Here is a 19,773-nt window from a genome sequence, read left to right on the forward strand (position 1 = left end):
AATAAGTTCATAAAATAAGTGGCTTACCACTAGGATAGCCACTAGATTACCACAGAAAAAAAAAAGATACACCCCCGTGCGCGCGCGCGCGTGTGTGTGTGTGTGTGGCGCACGCATGTTTCCAAAGGTAAGAAATCAATACAATAGGCATACACATTATAAAAGTGACATCAATATTGATGTGTTTTAGATGAATTACGAGAAGCCTCATGAGCTTAAGGATCCAACTATTTTCAATAGAATAATATCGACACAATATACACAAATTCACAAGGGAGGGACACCTTTCTTCTTATGCTGTTTCAGGAAATCCAAGACCGCGATAAAGTAAACAATAGATTCAAAAAAAACATGACTATTACCTGCAAAACTGAATAGGAAGAATATTGGTAAGTACTAAAGATTCAATCATGTGTTGTAAGCGTCATAGATAGTGCCCAGTTGCTATTAAATGAACACAAATACCTTGCTTGAGTCCATGATACTATCCAGTAAAATTGTACCAAAGTATTGAGCGCACACAAGGAGAGGTAAGCAGAGCATACAACAAAAGTGGGCTCAGCTCTAGGGCCACAAAATGTCTTAAATAGGCCACTAGAGAGTTATGGAGCCAACATGGCCATAAGGGTTAACCATTTTACGAGCTGGTCAAGTTGCTTAGAGCTGGTAAGGAAGGAAGAAAGTTACAAATAGCCATCAATAATTTATGTGTGTATTAAGACCTGCCATAAAGTGGGGGGGTGTTTCTTATTATTGGAGGGGTTAGATAACCAAAGAGAAGCAAGACAGAAGGAGCTCTAGTTCCTAGCTTAGGGTTAGATCATGTTTCCCCTAGGAACCATCATTGCCATGGGGAAGGAAAAACTAAGGAGTTTACAATAACTATTAAAAGAAGTACAAATGATCCATGGTACACATAGTGGGTTAGGTAATTCCACAGGGGTAGAATCCCTTCCATTGCAATCCCAAGGGTATTAGCTAGTAAGTGTAGCTCGTAATTCAGTAGTTTAGAGAGACTGCTCATGTAATTCCAGAAGGAAGGAACACCGCTCATCGCAGTAAAATTGAGTACCAATTGGGTGAACAATATCTTATGAACTGATAATTTTGCAGCATTAAAAAAGCATAAATCAAGCCATAAGGACTTCATATCATACAACTTCTGCCCACAGGGATTATATCCTATAACATCTGTCCTTCAAATCATACAGCATCCATATGCCAGTGCACTTTTAGAACTAATACAAAAGAAGGAGCTCTAGTTCCTAACTTATAGTTAGCTTCGGTTTCCCATAGCAACCATCATTGCCATGGGGAAAGAAAATTAAGAGTGTTTACAACAGATCATAAAAGAAGTTCCAATCATCAGCTGTACGCTGTGGGTTACTGCTCAAGTAATTCCAAACAGGTGGAACCCCGTTCATTGCAGTCCCAAGGGTATTAGCTAGTGTGTGTGTGTGTGTGTGTGTGTGTGTGTGTGTGTGTGCAATTCTAATATTACCCTTTATTGTATATCTTTGTAGTTTCTTTTGGCACTATATATCACCATCACAGACCACATATTACCATCATATGACATCTCACTATGTTACACTTCAATACTCAGCAGCAATTTTCATTGTACATGGTTGTCTCATAGGCTGATTTGGGCCTCAGAAGACCCCTCTCTCTCTCTCTCTCTCTCTCTCTCTCTCTCTCTCTCTCTCTCCATCCATAATGGGTAATTGTATTAATTACTATGAACATAAAATACAAGAGTCACAAAAGAACCATATGTACGGCAAAGCAACTCAAGAGACCACAGCATGCCAAGAAGCTCTCTTTTTTTCGTAATGGAGCCAAGAAACTCTCTCTCTCTCTCTCTCTCTCTCTCTCTCTCTCTCTCTCTCTCTCTCTCAAATCCGTGTGTGCGGGTGTGTGTGTGGAGCAACACAGGGTATGTTGATTGCTGCAGTACAATCGGGGCTGTTTTAGGTGGAAGGTGGATTGTCAGCTGGCTGCAGCTGTATCCCTCTACAAACAAAATAGCTGCACTGAACTTAAGACTCTCCAAATAATTTCCAGTGGAGGCAATCATTCATGCTGAGGGACAAGAACATTGTGAACCAACAGCAAAACAAAGTTATTTGTTTGTCGAAATCCATTGGTGCCACCATGGAAGATGGTGAAATGCCAACTCTTTTGACTAACATTGTGACGGTCCGAGAATGCTTGTTGATGGTCAGAAAACGAGAACCTGTTTGGGGGCAGAACCATGCTTGCCGAGTGCCTTTTCTAATGCAAAATTGAAATCCTGAAAATGTACTTTTTCCATTCTGTCACAGAAAGGCAAGATGGAAAGCAAAAGTAAGCCTTGGTAGATAGTTGTAAGAGAGATCTACAAGCTAGCTAAAAAACAGTTTTCTTCTTTGTCTGAGATAGCACATTGTTCAGAAGACATACGAGTAGACAAGTTTGCCTTCATGCACCAATCCAAGCAAGTAATCAACCATAGCTGCAACATCTTTGTGAGAATGTTTACTGACCCATTTCTGGAGCCAAAAACCTTTCAGTTGAATTCCCTGCACATAAACAGACAAAAATATGTGAAGGAAATTCATTAGCTACCACATCAACACATTTGTATCAAGAAATTGAGCACATGTCCTTTATGACTAATACACTTGTCAAAATTGTAATAAAGTAATCCTGAAGGTGATGGCCTAGCTGTTGACAATAGGGCTGATAATCATGAGCTTGTCAATTCAACCCTAAGTGTGTTACTTGGTTGGACACTCATGTTCATATGGCTCTTGTCCAATTGAATACTTGGTTCACCACCTCCTAGGTCAGTTTACCAAGGAGGGTCTGAGTGCAATCAAGCTCCACTATGCAGTTGGCTTGTGAGTTATCATATTTGCACATTCACCTTGCAGGCTCATTCTGCCTACACTCTTGGCTAATATTTAGGGGGGAGGCAACCCCCTTGCAAGTGTTTATGTGTATGTGTCTTACCTTAGGAAGAAAAAAATAAGAAACTATAAGAAAATTTTATATGTACCTTGACAAGCTCAATGCTTTTGCTGTCAAGTACATCCCTAATAACGTGATACTTCACCTGTATGTGCTTCATCTTTGCATGAAAGATGGGGTTCTGTACTAGCATGATAGCACTCTTACTACCACAATGGAGGACAGGAGTCTCACTAATGCCAAGCTCTTCCACCAAACGTGAAATCCATAAAGCCTCCTTGCATGCCTCAGTGGTAGCCACATACTCTGCCTTTGTAGTAGACAATGCAACATGCTTTTGTAGCCTGGAGATCCAAGAAATTGCTCTCCCTATAAAGGCGATTACATACCCTAAAGTAGACATCCTGTAGTCAGCATGACCAACATAGTCTGCATCCATAAAGCCAAAGACACATGCCTCCTGCTTTCCAAAGTAGATGCACAAATCCTTTGTGCCCTTAAGATATCTTATGACACCTTTCATTGCTTCCCAATGCCTTCTAACAAGATGTGCCATGTACCTGCTAACCACTCCCATCGCAAATGCTATGTCAAGACGTGTAGCAACCGTAGCACACATCAAGCTACCCACACCTAAAGCATACGGAAGCTTGGCCATTTAATCCTTTTCTCCATCAAGTGTAGGGCTGTCCTTTGCACTGAGTTTCACATATGGAGGCAATGGTGAACCAATTGCTTTCCCCCCCTCCATATTGAAACGCTACAAAATCTTGGATACATACTCCTACTGTGACAAATAAAGAAGACCTTTGGATCTGTCCCTAAGTATACGCATGCCAAGAATGTGATTTATCTCACCAAGATCCTTCATGTCAAAATTGTTGTGTAGGTTCTACTTCAATGTATCCAAAGCATGAACATCCCTACCACCAATCAACATGTCATCCACATACAAAACCAACATAATAATACTGCCATCTGCTGCCTTCTTGGTATATAAGCATTGATCCACTTAACTCCTTTTGAATCCTTGACATTGCATGAATGTATCAAACTTATGATACCATTCACATGATGTCTATTTCAAGCTATACAAGCTTTTATTGAGTTTCCATACCATCTTTTCTTGCCCTTTGGCCACAAAGCCTTCTTGTTGTTGCATATATATGTCCTTATGCAAATCACCATATAAGAGAGCAGTTTTTACATCCATCTATATGAGTTTCATATCCACACCTACAACCAAGCCCAATATGGTTCGCAAAGTAGTCATCTTGACTCGAGGACAAAAAATCTTGTCAAAATCAATCCCATGTTCCTACTTGCAATCTTTTGCAACAAGTTATGCTTTGTACCTTGACGAGGAACCAGAAGTCACCTTCATCTTGTAAACCCATTCGCATGGTAGGACTTTCTAGCCCTTGGGCAAATGCACCAAATCCCAAGTACCATTCTTCTTTAGAGATTCCATCTCTGACAACATAGTTTTATCCCATTTCTTGTTGTCCTCTCACTCCATTGCTTCCTTAAAGTATGACGGTTCACCACAATCTATCAACATGACATAATCAGCAACATAATTTGCACCAAGAATAAACCTATATGGCTATTTGGTAATTCTGATCAACCTACGAACCCAATGATCAGTGTTTGCTGGCTGTTCAGTCTACAAATCTGCATTAACATCTTACTCTTCAAATGATTCAGTATGTTCTCCTGCATGTTCTGGCTGTTCTAATGGCACATTTTCCTGATGAAACTGCGGTATACCATGAGCAACTTCTTGCTAATCAATTTCAGCACCTTTTCCTTGCATTAATAGGGTCATTTACAACAAGTATTTGTTGTTGTACTTCGGACACTCTTTGTTGTCCTATAGATATCTCTTCTCGAAACACAACCCTTTAGACTTCCTCAAACTTTTCAAGTTGTTTACGCATGCAATCTTCCCGGACGATAACATCATTGTTGGGTACAATTTTCATTTTCTTAGGATCCCATAATCTATACCCCATTTCACTCTCATCACCATATCCTAAGAAAATACATTTACAAGACTTTGGCTCTAATGTGCTATGTTTTCTTTGCATATATGCACAAAAGCCTCGCAACTAAACACTTTCAAGTGTGCATACAAAGGTGGCTTGCCTGATTACACTTCTTGAGGGACTCTCCCCCCTCCAAAGTCCTCTTCGATGACGGAGTGTACGACTGTCAAAATAGCCTCTGTCCAAAATCCATGAGGTAATGCAGCATAGTATAGACCTCCTGAATACTCCTATTCATACACTCTACAACACTGTTTTGGGGCAAATTATAAGGGGTAATAAGCTCCCTCTATCCCTTTTCTGTCACAAAAGGCTTGAAAGGCTTTTAACTCATATTCCCCACCATTGTCAGAGTAAAGACATGTCTTGCTAGTCATATTTTCAGCAAGTGCCATGAGTTTTTTAAACTTATCTAATGCCTCATCTTTACGATGGATCGGATAAACCCATACTTTGTGTGTGGCATCATCAACAAATGTGATAAAAAAATTCTTTTTCCCTATAGGCAACCGTGGCATCTCACATACATCTGAATGTACCAACTCTAAGGGTGAAGATTTTAATGAAAGAGACTTTTTATGTGATGTTTGAGCATGCTTACCGAATATTCTTTGATCAAAATCAGCATATCTCAAGCACGGCAAATAACCCAAACGAGAAAGCGCTTTCATTCCAGTTCGACCCATGTGCCCCAACCAGCTATGCCACAAATACACACAAATACTCGGTTGTTATGCCAATAACATGACCAAGCACACTAGATACATGTAATGAATACAGAGTATCACTTTTAGAGCCTTTAGCAACAATCCTAGAGCCCTTACATAACTTCCAATTGCTAACCCCAAAAGTAGTATGATAGCCTTGTCAGACATAGATCTCCTCCTTCAAATCACCATTGAGGAAGGCCGACTTCACATCCAACTGGTAAACAGGCCATCTCCTATGGCCAGCCAAGGCAAGAACAGCTCTAATGGTCGCCATACGAGCAGTGGGGGCAAAAGTATCATGACAATCAATCCCTGGGCGCTGTGCAAAACCTTTAGCAACAAGGCGAGCCTTGTGCTTATCCAAAGAACCATCGCTAAGGTATTTGGTCTTGAAGACCCATTTGACGCCAATCACCTTCTTATTTGGGGGGCGGGGCACGAGTGACCAAGTGCCATTCCTCTCAATAGCCTCCAACTCAGCTTCCATAGCTTTTTTCCATGGTGCGGACTGTAAAGCCTCCTTCACGGAGATGGGCTCGCGATCCTGCATAACACGGGTCATCAAACAATAGTTAGAGCAAACAAGCTCCGTAGAATGTGTCTGGTGCCGCCGTGACCGCCGCGGACCATCCTGCGGTCCCCACTCCTTAGGAACCCCCTCGATCCCTGAATCACGGAGTGTGTCACGGGCCCATTGAGGAGGAGGCCGAAACCTCCCCTCGTCTCTCTCCATCAGCTGAAGACTCTGGAATATCCACCGGTGGTAACTCCTCAGGGGTGACTGGTGGAACAGTAGACTCTATGTCAGAAACAGAATCATAATCAAAAGGCACGGGCTCCAATGGAACTGTAGCAGGAGCCCAACTCTCCCCGGGATCTCCAAGAACGGGATGCTCCTCACCCGTTGATATAGCCGGAACCTCCACAAACCGCACATCTCGACTAGTGTACACATCCCGCTTGACAAGATCATACAATCAATAGCCTTGGGACTGGGAGCTGTAGCCAACAAATACCTGTCTTCGGGAAGCTGCTTCAAATTTATCACGGTGAGCCTTGGGAATGTGATCATAGGCATCACACCCAAAGACCCTAAAGTAAGAAACATCGGGCTTAGTCCCAAAGTAAGCCTCAAAAGGGATCATCCCTTCAACGGCCGAAGTGGGGGATCGATTAAGGATATGGACTGCAGTAGCCACAGCCTCAGTCCACAGAACCTGAGGGGTCTGTCGGTGCTCCATCATGGTGCGCGCCATCTCGATCACACTGCGGTATTTCCGTTCAAGAATGCCATTTTCTTGAGGAATGTTGGTATTGGCAAACTCCTAGTGACTACCTTTATCTGCACAAAACCAAGCAAACTCATTAGAAACAAATTCACCACCCTTGTTGCCATCCTGCTATAGTCATCTACGATCAACATGAAGTACGAGCTCCCACGCAAGGACTCGTTCCTCATAGGGCCACATAGATCCGTAGATACAAGCTCCATCGATGAAGTAGACCGCCGCGAAAATCTGTGGGGAATGGCATCCCTATGCTACTTCCCACGAATGCAGGAGGCACACGGCTACTGGCTTACCACTATATCCGGCAATCCTCGAACAAGCTGTCCACGTGATGCCCTCCGAAGATAATCATAGTTGAGGTGACCAAACCGAGCATGCCATAACTCTGACTGTGTCTGAGAGGTAAGAAGAAGAGTAGAGAGGGCGGTGGAAGACTTCAATTTATAGATGCCATTCTCCTCATATCCGGATGATAGAACCTTCCTTGACCCACGATCAAGGACTCGCACCGAATTACTGTCAAACTTCACCAAAAGTCCAAGGGAGCAAATCTTATGAACGGATAGGAGATGATACCCTAATCCTGGTACATGCAAGACCTCTGAGGTATGGGTACCACCACGTCCATCTGGAATAAGCTGCATCTTACCCCGTCCTGCAATAGATACTAAAGAGCTATCTCCAATGAGAATCTACCCACGCGAGGGTCGCAACTGGGCAACACCATCTGATGAAGGCGTCATGTGCCGAGAGGCACCAGTATCAACGATCCACTCTCGAGCCTGGGAAGCCGTCATCGCAGCATCAGAAGCATTCGGTGAAGAGTCCTCAATGACAGCTAGATGAAGAAATGCAGCTGATGAGGGTGCAGCCACCGCTCCAGAATCCTTTGTGTCCTTCTTGTTGGTGTCCTTGTTGTCTTTGTCAGGGCAATCCTTCTTCCAATGTCCAGTCTTTCCACAAATATGGCATGTGGATTCTTTGTACTTCTCCTTGTCCTTGTCCTTCTTTGACTTGCTATCCCCCTTCTTCTTCTTTTGGTCCTTCCCCTTCTTCTGAGAGGCTTGACCTGTCAGCGCCTCCGACTTGGAAGCATTCTGTCCCTTTAGCTGTTCCTCTTGGTCCAAGATCATAGGAACCAACTCTTCCCAACGAAGAGTAGACTCTCGCCCCGAAGCAATAAGGGCAGAGTAGAATGTACCGAATCGTGGCGGCAACAACTGGGACAAGAGTGTGATCGCCATGTCTTCGGAGGAAATCGGCTTCTCCGCATTCTGAACCTGCATCTGAAGCTGCCTTAGCTTGTTGATGTGCTCCCGTAACGAAGAATACTTGTTTACGGACAAGGTCCGCATCTGGACCTCCAAAGAAACCCGCTTCATAAGGGTCATCCGATTGTACATCTGATCAAGCTCCATCCATATCTCCCGAGCCACCGTCAAGTGCTCGATGTGAGCTATCACGGCTGTAGTACAAGATAGAAAAAGAAAGGAACGAATCCTGGCATTCAGTTTGTCCCAGTGAGACTGAGCCTTGGCCAACTCCGCACGAGCATCGGAAGAGAGTTTGGACTCATCTCTTACCGAGGGCCGGTCGATCTCCTCCTGTACAAGCTCCGCCAAATCATAGGACTCAAGGATGGTCAACATCATGACGCGCCAGATGCGGTAGTCGTTGCCGTCGAGCTTCTGAAATGCGAGAAGAGCCGGTAAGACAGGCACCTTCCGGCACCTTCCAGTCCATAATCGTCTGGAACTCCAAGTCAATCTCTGTAGACATCTTCACCTGTAATGCCTTCACAAATGCAAAAGCAGCCTCCTCTGACTGTGAAAACTCAGCCTGCTAAGGCTCTTCCGCGTCCTGAAACTTCTTCACCCGCCGGAAGCGATGAAAAAGCAAAACCTGCACTTGAAAGCTGAAAACTCAAACTTCCTCCGCGTCAAACAGCAGTAAACAGCAGCAAATCCACCACCTGGACTCCTTTCCTGCGCGCCCACGCTCGCTTCAGCCTTGTTCCGAGGCGCAGCCCTCCTGTCTGCCCCCAAACGCTGAAAACGCAAATTTGTGTCACGATAGAAACTCCTCTTCAGGTTGGTTCTGCGCTCAGCCAGCCCTCTAACACTGCTCTGATACCATGTCAGAGTGCAGCGGTGCGGAAGCGTAGGACTGAGAGAGAGAGAACGCAGAGAGAGAAGAGAGAGAAAGAGACAATGGAAGATGAAGATCTGTTGTATAAAGTGTGCTGAATACAAAGATATGCAGATATATACACGGGCGCAGTGCGCTGGACTGCGTGTCTCCACCTCGACGATGCAACCTGCTGTTCACCTCGAAGTCCGCTGCAGTCTGCACTGTCTCCTATCTGAAATCTGCAAACAGAGATGGAATCTGCGCGTGCCACCGGTCTGTAATCTGCGAGCAGAGAAGTGTGGGAGACTGCTGGAATCCTCGGCTATTTATATGCAGCCGACTGGATTGCAGGCAGTCGGACTGCCACATGGCAGTCCGACTGCACTGTGCAGTCCCGTACCCGTACAGGCACTGATCTCTAACAAGCCTTCATCATCTAGTTGCCCTATGCTTATTAAGCTCTTATTGAGTTGGGATACATGTCTCACATTATACAAAGTGAACAATGAACCATACTGAAATGCCAACTGCACACTGTCAATCCCTACAATGTCACATGAATAATTGTTCCCCAAGTGGACAACACCATGTCTACTACCAGTGTAGTCAGAGAGCCACTCACAGTGTGGTGTTACATGAAATGAAGCACCTGAATCAAGAATCCAGGTGTACATGTCATCATCAAAATCTGCGATCAATGACTGTGTACTATAAGAAGAAGCAAAGAGTATGTCATTGCCACTGTCACTCTCGTGACTGACTACATTGACTTCCTGTATCTTCACACTGCTCTTTGTTGCATATTGGTTTTCCTTTTTCTTATCTTTGTTATCATCAGTGTTTTTGCCTTTGTCTTTTTCTTTCTTCCACTTAAAGCAATCCTGCTTGAAGTGCCCTTTCTTGCTGCAATGGCACTAAGCACTCCACACATTGTGTGTTTTGTTGTCAGAGTTGCCCTTCTATTGGGATCTGCCTCTAGTTTACAATGCATTGGAAGACTTATTTGCTGAAATATTTTGTCTATTGAGCTCCACGAGTAAAGAGCTGTCCACATTTGAATATAGCAGCATACCATTAGAATTACTCATTGTTGTCCTTAAAGTGTCCCAACTTTCAAACAAAGTGCATAGCAAAAAGGTTGCCTTGAACTCCTCATCAATGTGAAATTCCAAAGAAATCTGTTGGCTAAAAATAGAGTTAAAACTCATTAAATGTACAGACATAGTTGTACCTTTATACAAAGATCCATTAGCTTTTTCAACCAAGAAAACCCTATTGGCTACACTTTTCTGAGCATATAACTCCTCAAGTCATTGCCACATATCATAAGCAGATTTTAATTTCTCTATGTTGAAGAGCAAAGTATTGACACTAAAAGCTCTATGGTAGAGCCTACAAGCTCACCTAAATCATCCCACTCATCTTAATCCATGGTTGTTGGTTTTATCCCTTCTGTCTTTATGGGCTTCACTTGTTTCTTCTACACCAAGACATTATAGCACTGCTTCTACCACATAGCAAAGTTGTGTGCATCCTCAAGCTTCTTAATGTGCAAAAGATTGCTGCTATCACTACTATCAACCATGATTTATAGCCCAAAAGTATCTTTGCTCCAAGGCTAAAGCAAGAGGCTCAATTGGCTAACCATAGGTTCTTTTACCAATATAACCTTGCATTCAACATTGCTGGAGTGCCAAATTATATCAAGTTCTATAATTAATTGGTTGTTGTAGTTGCAATAGGAGTTACTAGCTTACATCCAATTAGCTCAAAGTCACTAAGGACCGTTTACTTGAATGCTTAAGTGACTTACATTCAAAATGTGTTTACTCAATTAAAGTCATGTTGGCATCGATATGGCTACAACATTGTGTCAGATGAATAGAGTGATAGGATAAGTGGTAAAGTGTAGTTAATGTTTTCTTCTAATAATTTACATGTTGCTTAATCTATTCTTAACTCTAAAAAATTAATAAATAGTAGTTACTCATGGTAATTTTTATACTTGATACTTGCAGAGACGCCAATACATGATTAATATATTGGTATCATATTGTGCTAATATCACATTTTGCATCTGGTAGATGCTTCAACCTTGCTTAAACATTATTGCAAAGTGGATTTACATCAACATCAAGAAGGCCATAGATGAGATTGGGACACAACATGTGGTGCAAGTAATAACTAACAATGGTTGAAATTGTGTGAAGATAGGTGAGTATGTTGAGAGAGACCATCCCACAATTGTGTAGAGAATCTCTCCTTCGCAGTCACTTGATCTCATGATGGAGAATGTGGCACCACTTCCTTGGGTGGAGCCAACCTTGAAGAAAACCTTACGCATAAGCAAGTTCATCACTCACAAGTCGTTTGCTTTGGCTCTATTTAGACCTTGTCAAGATGACAAAGACTTTAGCTATTTATTCATTGTGCTTCATTACGGTAAGTGATTATTTTTTTTTACTTATCTTATCCATATAAAAATATACTCCAACTTGCAAGTATTTTGAGTCTTGACTTTTGTGTCTTGACTCATATGCCTAGAACACTGCAAACAAAAGAATCTCTTCGTTGGCTCATATGTAATAAGGAGTGGAATGCATGGAGTGTGAGTCATACAATCAAAGCACGGGAGAGAACAACTTACAAATTAATCAATGGCTTTTGGGATGAGACGAAGGCTATCAAAGAAACCATCACACCTCTCTACTTTATCTTGTGGTTTTGTGATTATAAGGGGCATACCATGAGTTTACTGTACATTCACTTTGTGAAATTTATGATGGTAAAGAAATAATGAGAGATACTATGCAACTTAGAGTCGGTGGTCTCACTCACATATGGAATGAGAAATGGGATTGGTTTCATAAACCAATCCACATTGTTTCATACATCCTTCATTCTTTATATAAAGATACTAAGCATTGGAGTGATAGAAAGCTTATGTCGGGCTAGACCTAGTAGTCTTTGAGTCAAAGAAAAGAGATTGGTTAACTCCCTCTAGTTTGGATAATGCATTATGGATAGGATTGAGGATGAGGTGATTCTTGAGGCAAGAGAGAAGACCATTGTCATCTCTTGGTGGGAAATAAATGGCTGGCTTACTTCCAGTGTGCAATCCTTGGCTCTTCGTGTGCTCTCCCAGGAGTGCACAAGTGGTGTAGCAAAGTGCATTTGGAGTATATGCGGAACTATTCATACCAAGAAAAGAAATAAATAATATTTTTGTTTTGCAATCTCTTATATGTGCATCTAAATGTATTATGCTCATAGATACTAATTTCTCACAAACCCTCCCTCTTACAGGCTGAGCACAAGTCAACTGAAGAAGTTAGTCTATATGAATGCAAATCTGTACCTATTGGAGAAGCTACGAGGCCAAGATATTGAGAGAGAACTGCATGGCTGCCATGACCGAGAAGTTACATGAGATTGGACAGAGCTTCTCTCCTCATGTGACAGATGCTACGCTAGCCTCTCCTACCATTGCTTATAGAGACAAGGAGATTCCTCGACATGGTCGTAATCATGGTGGTTGTGGCCGCACTTCATATATAGAGCAAGAGATGCTACCATCACCAAAGTCTACAAATGAGATAGATCATTCTACTTCATCTATAAGTAGCAGTAAGGAAAAACCGGAGGTGGTAAGACCTCACAAGGTGGTACTCGGTGTCAGATTTGGGCCTAGACCAATTTATTGGCCACTAATGTCAATGGGTGACATTAGAGACTAAGCATTAATTAATTAATTAATGTTGGTCTAGGAATCAATAACTGCTTAGGGATACTTGAAAGACAAATTGGCCTAGCCAATTTAATCTTTGGCTAGTGAAATTATTTTTTTAAGTACTAGAATAATTATTAAATTAATTTTTAAATTTAATATTTTAACAATTAATTTAATATGCTGAATAATGGGATTAGAAGGCTGCCACTTGGTAAAACTTGCCCATGCAAGTGGAAAAAACGTTTTTAAGAGTTAATGAAAGTCTATTCCAGCCGTTGTGAGAGAGAAGGAGATTGTTAGAGAGCAAGGAGAGGCGTGTGATTTGCAACCACCAACGATTAGTCCTACAGCAAAGTGACAGCAGTTTGGAGCCCTCCAAGAGCAAAAGACAGCAGCCCAAGATTCTTCTGATGCAAATGATAGCATACAGGACAAGGCAGCAGACTTTCTGGTAATCCAAAGCTGTAGTTGACAACTTCAGTGGTGGCTGTTTGAGCAGGGCAGCAACAGTTTGAGCAGGGCAGCAACAGTTTTTCGGTGTTTCTCGTGATGAAACTCTCTCTACAGCATTCTCTCTCATCCCCCAACTATCTCAGCATTTTCCAGCAGTTTGAGCCATCAGAGGCAGAGATTCCTGTCAATCTCTGCTACAATCCCCAATTTACAACAGAAACTAGGGTTTTAACAATCACCTAGGGATGTGTGCTCAAAATTGAGGGCCTAGGACTTGAATTCAATAGTTAAAATTGAGGAATTTCAGGGAGATTCAAGAGGCCGACCAGCCAATATCAAATTTGTGACTGAATTTGTCTTTCAAGGAGCAGAGTGAAGGCCAATCCCCAAGCAAAACGAGAGGCAAATTGGTTTGGAGGCTTGCTAGTCAATTTTGACAGCAAGAGACACATGGATTAGCAGAGGAGATCAAAGAATTTCATTTGTAAACTCCTTCCATTTGCAATATAAGATTAAAAAATACCACAAGGGGCGCCAATTTTGGGGGCAATAGGATATCCTATGTTCAAGATTAAAGTGGTAAAGTGTACATTTTTAGTTTACATGAATTCTATACTTGTTGTAATTAGTGCTCAATCAGGTTATTTACCACCCTATCCTAGAAGGAAGGCTGGTTTCAGTCTTCCTCCTACAAAACCTCAACAAATTGCTCTAATCTTTTTGCTACAGACTTGGCAAACCTTCAGTGCAGTGTTTCCTTATGTCTACTCTTTCAGGTGAAAGTTGAAAGATTTTAGTATGAAATGGAACTTTTATGGACTATTTTTTAGCGACTCTTTTTAAGCATTGTGGAGTATATCCCCCCTAATCATTCCTTTTGGATTCATTATCAATAACCAAAGTTAGCCTTTTACATGAAATTGTCAACAATGGATCTATATCCTCATGAGGATGGATGGTTTGCCACATGGACATCTGATTTTTTGGTTGAAGTGGCCAGGTTTGATTTTTAGTCTTCCACTATATTCACTCCTACATACACTCATTGCATTGTTTTTTTTTTCATTTAGCTCTCATTTTGTGTTTTGTTTTGCTTTGGAGCATCTCACTAATAACCTCTATTTTACAGATTATGATCTCTCTTGCAAGGTTTTGTATTACAGTGTAGAGCTAACATGAAAATTTGCATCAATCCTTCCTAGGATCGGACATGGGATGCGCACTGTTCCTTTTGTGTTTTCATCTGCCTAAGAGATTTGCTCTTCTACAAGCATGAAGGCTTCCCCTCCCGAGGTGGATAGTGCAACATCTCTCTTTGTGCTATCATGCCAATGACTTCTACCTTGCTTTTCTAGTCCTTATCATCATCCTTATCTTCATGGTTCTCGACACCACATGAAGACCAACATTAGGTTTCTCTTCCTCCTTCAGCCTTAACATCCAGGGTTAAGAGAGGGCTCCTACCCTTTCTTGGTATTCTAGAAGATTTGGCACTTGTCTTTGACATCTCATTTCCCCCATCGACATTGATATCTTGGAAAGAGAGTGAGTGCTTACTTCTCCTTTCACCATCCAACGGTGGGAGGAAGCAATCTTCTACTCTTGGTATCTATAGGATTTTGATTACTCCAAGAACATTCTTATTTGTACTTGTATCATTATCCATATCATTAGGATGATTATGATTGTAAAAGGACACTTATGACAAGTGAAGCATTCCCCTACAAGGGCACTATCCAAGCGGCACCATTGAATAGCATTTTACACGACCATGACGTTTTGCATTGCTGCATATATTACCCCATGCATTGGCATTTTGTTATTGTAAACACGCATCTATGCATATTTATCCCTATTCATCAAAGAGTGGTGAGCTCTAGATCCACTATATTTGTGGTCGCTCACGTAGCAATCCCCTAGGGCAGTCTCCTTCCTTTTCCTTACCACATACCCCCATAGCTTCCTTCATCATCGACACCCACAAGTGTTCATAATAGTTTATCTATTTTGTGGTGTGTTCGATCTAACCATTCCTTTTCTTCTCCCCTCGCAGCATAGATTACTCAATAAAACAAAAACTATCATTCAAAACACTCCCCATCCCCCCCCCCCCCCCAAAAAAAAAAGGATTCAAAGTGAGTCCATCCGCCTTTGCAGGTCCTAGTAGGCCACTGGGCAACCAACGAGTACCCTTTGTCCAATGCCTTGGCCTCTTTGGTGTGATCCCTTGGGCTCCCTTGGTAAGATAACCATCCGCCTTTGCAGTTCCTAGTAGGTCAATGGGCAGCCAACACGTACCCTTTGCCCAATGCCTTGGCTGCTTTGGGAAGGAACACCTTGGGGTAAAAGAAAATTTGGGCCTGTGCTATCTTGACCATCCCTTCCTGGCTCTGGTTTTAGGCCGAACAAGGGGTGTTGAGCTGAACAATGCATTATAACTTATTTAGCTCTTAATAACAGCCCCTAAACTCAAAATATGCAAGCTGCCCCCCACTTGGCCTATCTCTATTTTGCAGATTGTTGGAGACCTGTCTCTACTGTCCACACCCCAACTTCTAAATGACATCTCAGTTCGAGTTGCTGCCTACAACTAGGCACTTGCTTCCAGCTCCATCATCGGCCATCAAGCTTCAGTTTGCTGCTGTCCAGGCTTGTGTTTACAGCTGGTGCTTGCTGTTCAGCCTTCATGGCAGATCCCAGCCATCTCCTACTGCCTAGCGACTGTGAACAGCTGTGTTTTGCTGCCACGTCACAATCCAGCTTGCGTTTGATGTTCTGCTCCAGCCATCTAACTGCCACGTCATCTGCAACATCTGCGTTAGCTGATCTACCTGCTATATCAGCCTGCCACATCATCCAGACTACTAGATTTTCTTGCTGCAGCAATCGACTGCATCATCAGCAATCAGGCTTCAATTTGCTGCTGTCCAGGCTTGTGTTTACAGCTGGTGCTTGCTGTTCAGTCTTCATGGCAGATCCCAGCCCTCTCCTACTGCCTGCCAACTGCAAACAGCTGTGTTTTGCTGCCACGTCACAATCCAACCTGTGTTTGATGTTCTGCTCCAGCCATCTAACTGCCACGTCATCTACAACATCTGCATTAGCTAATCTGCCTGCTACATCAGAATGCCACATCATCTAGACTAATGCAATTTGCTGCTGCAGCAATCAACTGCATCATCAGGACAGATTTCAGCCTGCTAACCCTGTGTTTGGAGGCTGTCTGCTACGTTTCAAGATCCATCTAAGAACAACACACTCTCCAACTCACACTCTCTACCCCAATCCTTGAGACATGGGAGTTCAAGGTTCAATATTTCACCTTTGCATAGTGTGTATGTTGCATTGACCATCATATATAATTAGCATTTATTATCTTCTTCAGTGTTCATTGTCTTTGAGTTACCCTAACCCTAATTGTGTTCTTTATCAATTTGTGCTTTGTCATACAATTATGTTTCTAATCTGTAGACAAGTATTTCTTTACAGCATCTACCAATCCGGGACATCTAAGCAAAGAAACTTAGTGGCTTCTGGAACGTAAGAGAGATTCCTCCAATAATTTCTTCATACCTCCTTTGCCGAAATTTGTTTTAAGTGGTTACTTTGTATCTCCGAAACATATCATCCTGTCCTTCCAAACCACCAACTTCAGTCTTTTCGCCTCTTCAAAGTCTTGGCAGTCCTTACACTCATGATCTAGACTATCGCACCATATGCAACGGCAAACACAATCATTTCTGGAAGAATTCATAGAAATTGAAGAGGATGGGACAGAAGTTGGAGTTGCGTTAAGTGGCTGTTGATCTCTTCTAGCCATCTTTATTTGAAGATCTTTCAAGTTCTTTGAAATTTCTTCCACCATGTCTTTGATAGTTGGTTCGGTAGATGGTTTGACAACTGCTGTAGGAATAGGCACAGGTATAGGCATAGAAGTAGGCATAGACATGATCCTAAGACCAGCTAAAGCCATTCTCCTAGATCCCAATCCAACTCCTCAAAAGACTAGCTGTCCCATATCCAAAGGTGCCACTCTTAGATGTCTAGCTAGGGTACATGTGGATCCGACCGCCATACCTTCTATTGGAGGCCTATGACTCTAATCCTCCTCCAAGGGATGTTGGAAAAGTCCACGCCCTACTATCCTCTATCTAGAGCTAGTCAACCAACCTTCTATACAAAAAAGAAAGTGCCTAGGGGGCATCATTGACTCTGCCTACCACTTCCAATGGGATGCTTGTTGGTGAAAACTATGTTGCCCGCTCCTCTTTTGGATGGATTGGCTCTCTATGGAGAAGGCTAGCCAATCCTGGCAAATCACTGCATCAATCTTCTACCCCCTCGCATCTGCCCCTCTCTAGCATCCTCTTAATACTTACTATAGAATCTCCATATCCATACCCCTATAGGTGTCATTCCATACCTTGACAAATCGGGCATGGCCAACCTCCAAGCCAACCCACTAATTCTGAGTGCACTTCGCAAGTTGCACCTTATCATGATCTCCAATCCACGGATTCCACATAATTGGTTGCCTATCAACCTCCTCTTGGCACACTAGGGCCAGCCACTCTAAAGTCTTATGCAAGTTCTGCCAAACCCATAGCAAGCTTGTAGGAAAGATGATCTAGGTAAGGTGATCAGTCCCATAGTGAAAATCCATGTCATAGATAGTCCCCATCCCCCCCTAAGCAGGGTTTGCATTCATGAAGGTCCTCATAGAGGACTTTCTAGGTTTGGCCACCTAGAGTGAGCTCGAATGACTAGCTTGCCTAGCAAGGCCAACTCTGGCACTCTAGATCAATGATCCCCAAACCTCTCCTTTGAGTGATGTCCAATGATAGTTTGCCAAGCCACCTTAGCATAGGAGTTCATGGACCCATCCAATCTAGACCACACGAAATTTTGAACTAAGCGGCATATCCGAGCAATACATGACGGTGAGAAACACCCCGAGGAAGCAATATACCAAGTTATTGCTAAGAGAACTTGGTGGACAACTAGAGCCCTCCCCCCTAGGTAAAGGGGAACTATGTTCTAGTAGATCAGCTTCCATCGTATGGAATCAAGCACACATACGAACTGTTGGGCTGTTGTGATGTCAAGCCACACTTGGTACCTTGCAACCTATCCCCTGCTCACCCACCTAAATCCCAAGTGGATGCCCCAATCCATGCACCTCTGCACAAGATGGCATCCTCCATCAGCATGTCAAACTATGGCATCGCTATCAAGAAGTTCTCCAGCATTGGCTTCTCAATCTTTAAGACACAAAATCCAGCTCATCCCTTAATGAGAGAAGGTGCATGGAAGATTGTATCTACATAAGAAACCCGAAGACATTTGAGGGAATGCCAAATCTCATCAAGACTGGCTAGAGAAGAATGGGAATGCATTGGGCATAATCGAGTATGGCCTCTTGGACAACCTGCTCCATCATCTTGATCACCAAAATAGCCAAAGAGGTATATTACAATGTTGCTAGAACTTTCGGAGGTGATATAAATAATTCTTGTTCATGAAAATGCAACTTTATAGCCTTCAATGTGTTGCTATACAATGCAAAGGACTGCTGCACACTGACACAGCAGAGACTGTGCTGCTAGAGGAGGCAGGGTATCGAGGGCAGAGAAGCAAGCAGAAGAGCTGGCAGGCGGGGGCCAGTGGCAAGAGGCAGCAGGACAGGGAGCAGCACAGATGGCAACAATACTGGAGAGCAAGGGGCAGGCTTATGGCTGATGTGACCCAGCAGTCTACAGACGTGGTGCAGGCTAGGAGCTGGGAGGCGAGAGAAGAAGGCAGCAAGGGGGTGATGACTTCAGCTGGGTGGCAATGGCAGCAGCTCACAAGGGGCACCCACATTAGGATCTAAGTGAGAACATACTCTTTTCTCTTTTCTCAATCCCCTTTCTGTCCTCCTGTAGGTCTTCTTCTGATGCTTCTCCGCATTCTTTCTTCTCAATCCCCTTTCCATCCTCCTCCTCTAGGTCTTCTTCTGCTGCTTCTCCACATTCTTTCTTCTTCAGGAATAATTCTCATCCTGCTATGAGCTGAGCACTAAGTTTTCCCAGTCAACTGAAAGAAGGGATTCAGTGGTTGTCAGTGAGACCCTGCTTCAATCATGAGAAGAAAACCTGCCGCATTGTGCTTGTGCTTCTCAGCAAAAACAGTTGTGTCATTGGGTTCACCTGGCTAAATGCTTCTCATCAGCTTCTTGCAGTTCAGTGTGTTCTTAGAGAGTCGTGTAGTTTCAGTGCAGCCAGTGGTTGGAGATTTTTGCAGGTGACTGATCTTAATTGCATCTGAACGGACAACAGACACATAACAGACTTCAAAATTCTATGTTAAGACTATGTGCCGTGTAAATGTGGCACTGAACAGTCATGTTAATCCATATGACTCTGATCTCACCTTGATAGCCTCTCTTATTTCCAGCTTTTCACATGCACCTGATATATATT

At 42.9% G+C, this 19,773-nt stretch overlaps 1 protein-coding gene across 1 annotated transcript in view; it reads right to left on the reverse strand.

Annotated features, from left to right (window-relative positions):
• Window positions 1-1,710: 1,710 nt before the first annotated feature.
• The window catches only part of LOC148015291 (Polyketide synthase, enoylreductase family protein), a 77,585-nt gene continuing 59,522 nt past the window's right edge, over window positions 1,711-19,773 (reverse strand). Inside the window, exons 9-10 of the mRNA XM_087665100.1 lie at window positions 2,443-2,561; window positions 1,711-2,315 (exon numbers count right to left, since the gene is read on the reverse strand). Coding sequence (XP_087521226.1) covers window positions 2,222-2,315; window positions 2,443-2,561 — 213 coding nt within the window. The 3' untranslated portion in view covers window positions 1,711-2,221. The remainder of the gene's footprint in view (window positions 2,316-2,442; window positions 2,562-19,773) is intronic.

This window comes from Lygodium microphyllum, chromosome 24, assembly GCF_053477565.2.
Source record: "Lygodium microphyllum isolate KBCC chromosome 24, Lygodium_microphyllum_v1.1.10, whole genome shotgun sequence".
NCBI lineage: Eukaryota > Viridiplantae > Streptophyta > Polypodiopsida > Schizaeales > Lygodiaceae > Lygodium > Lygodium microphyllum.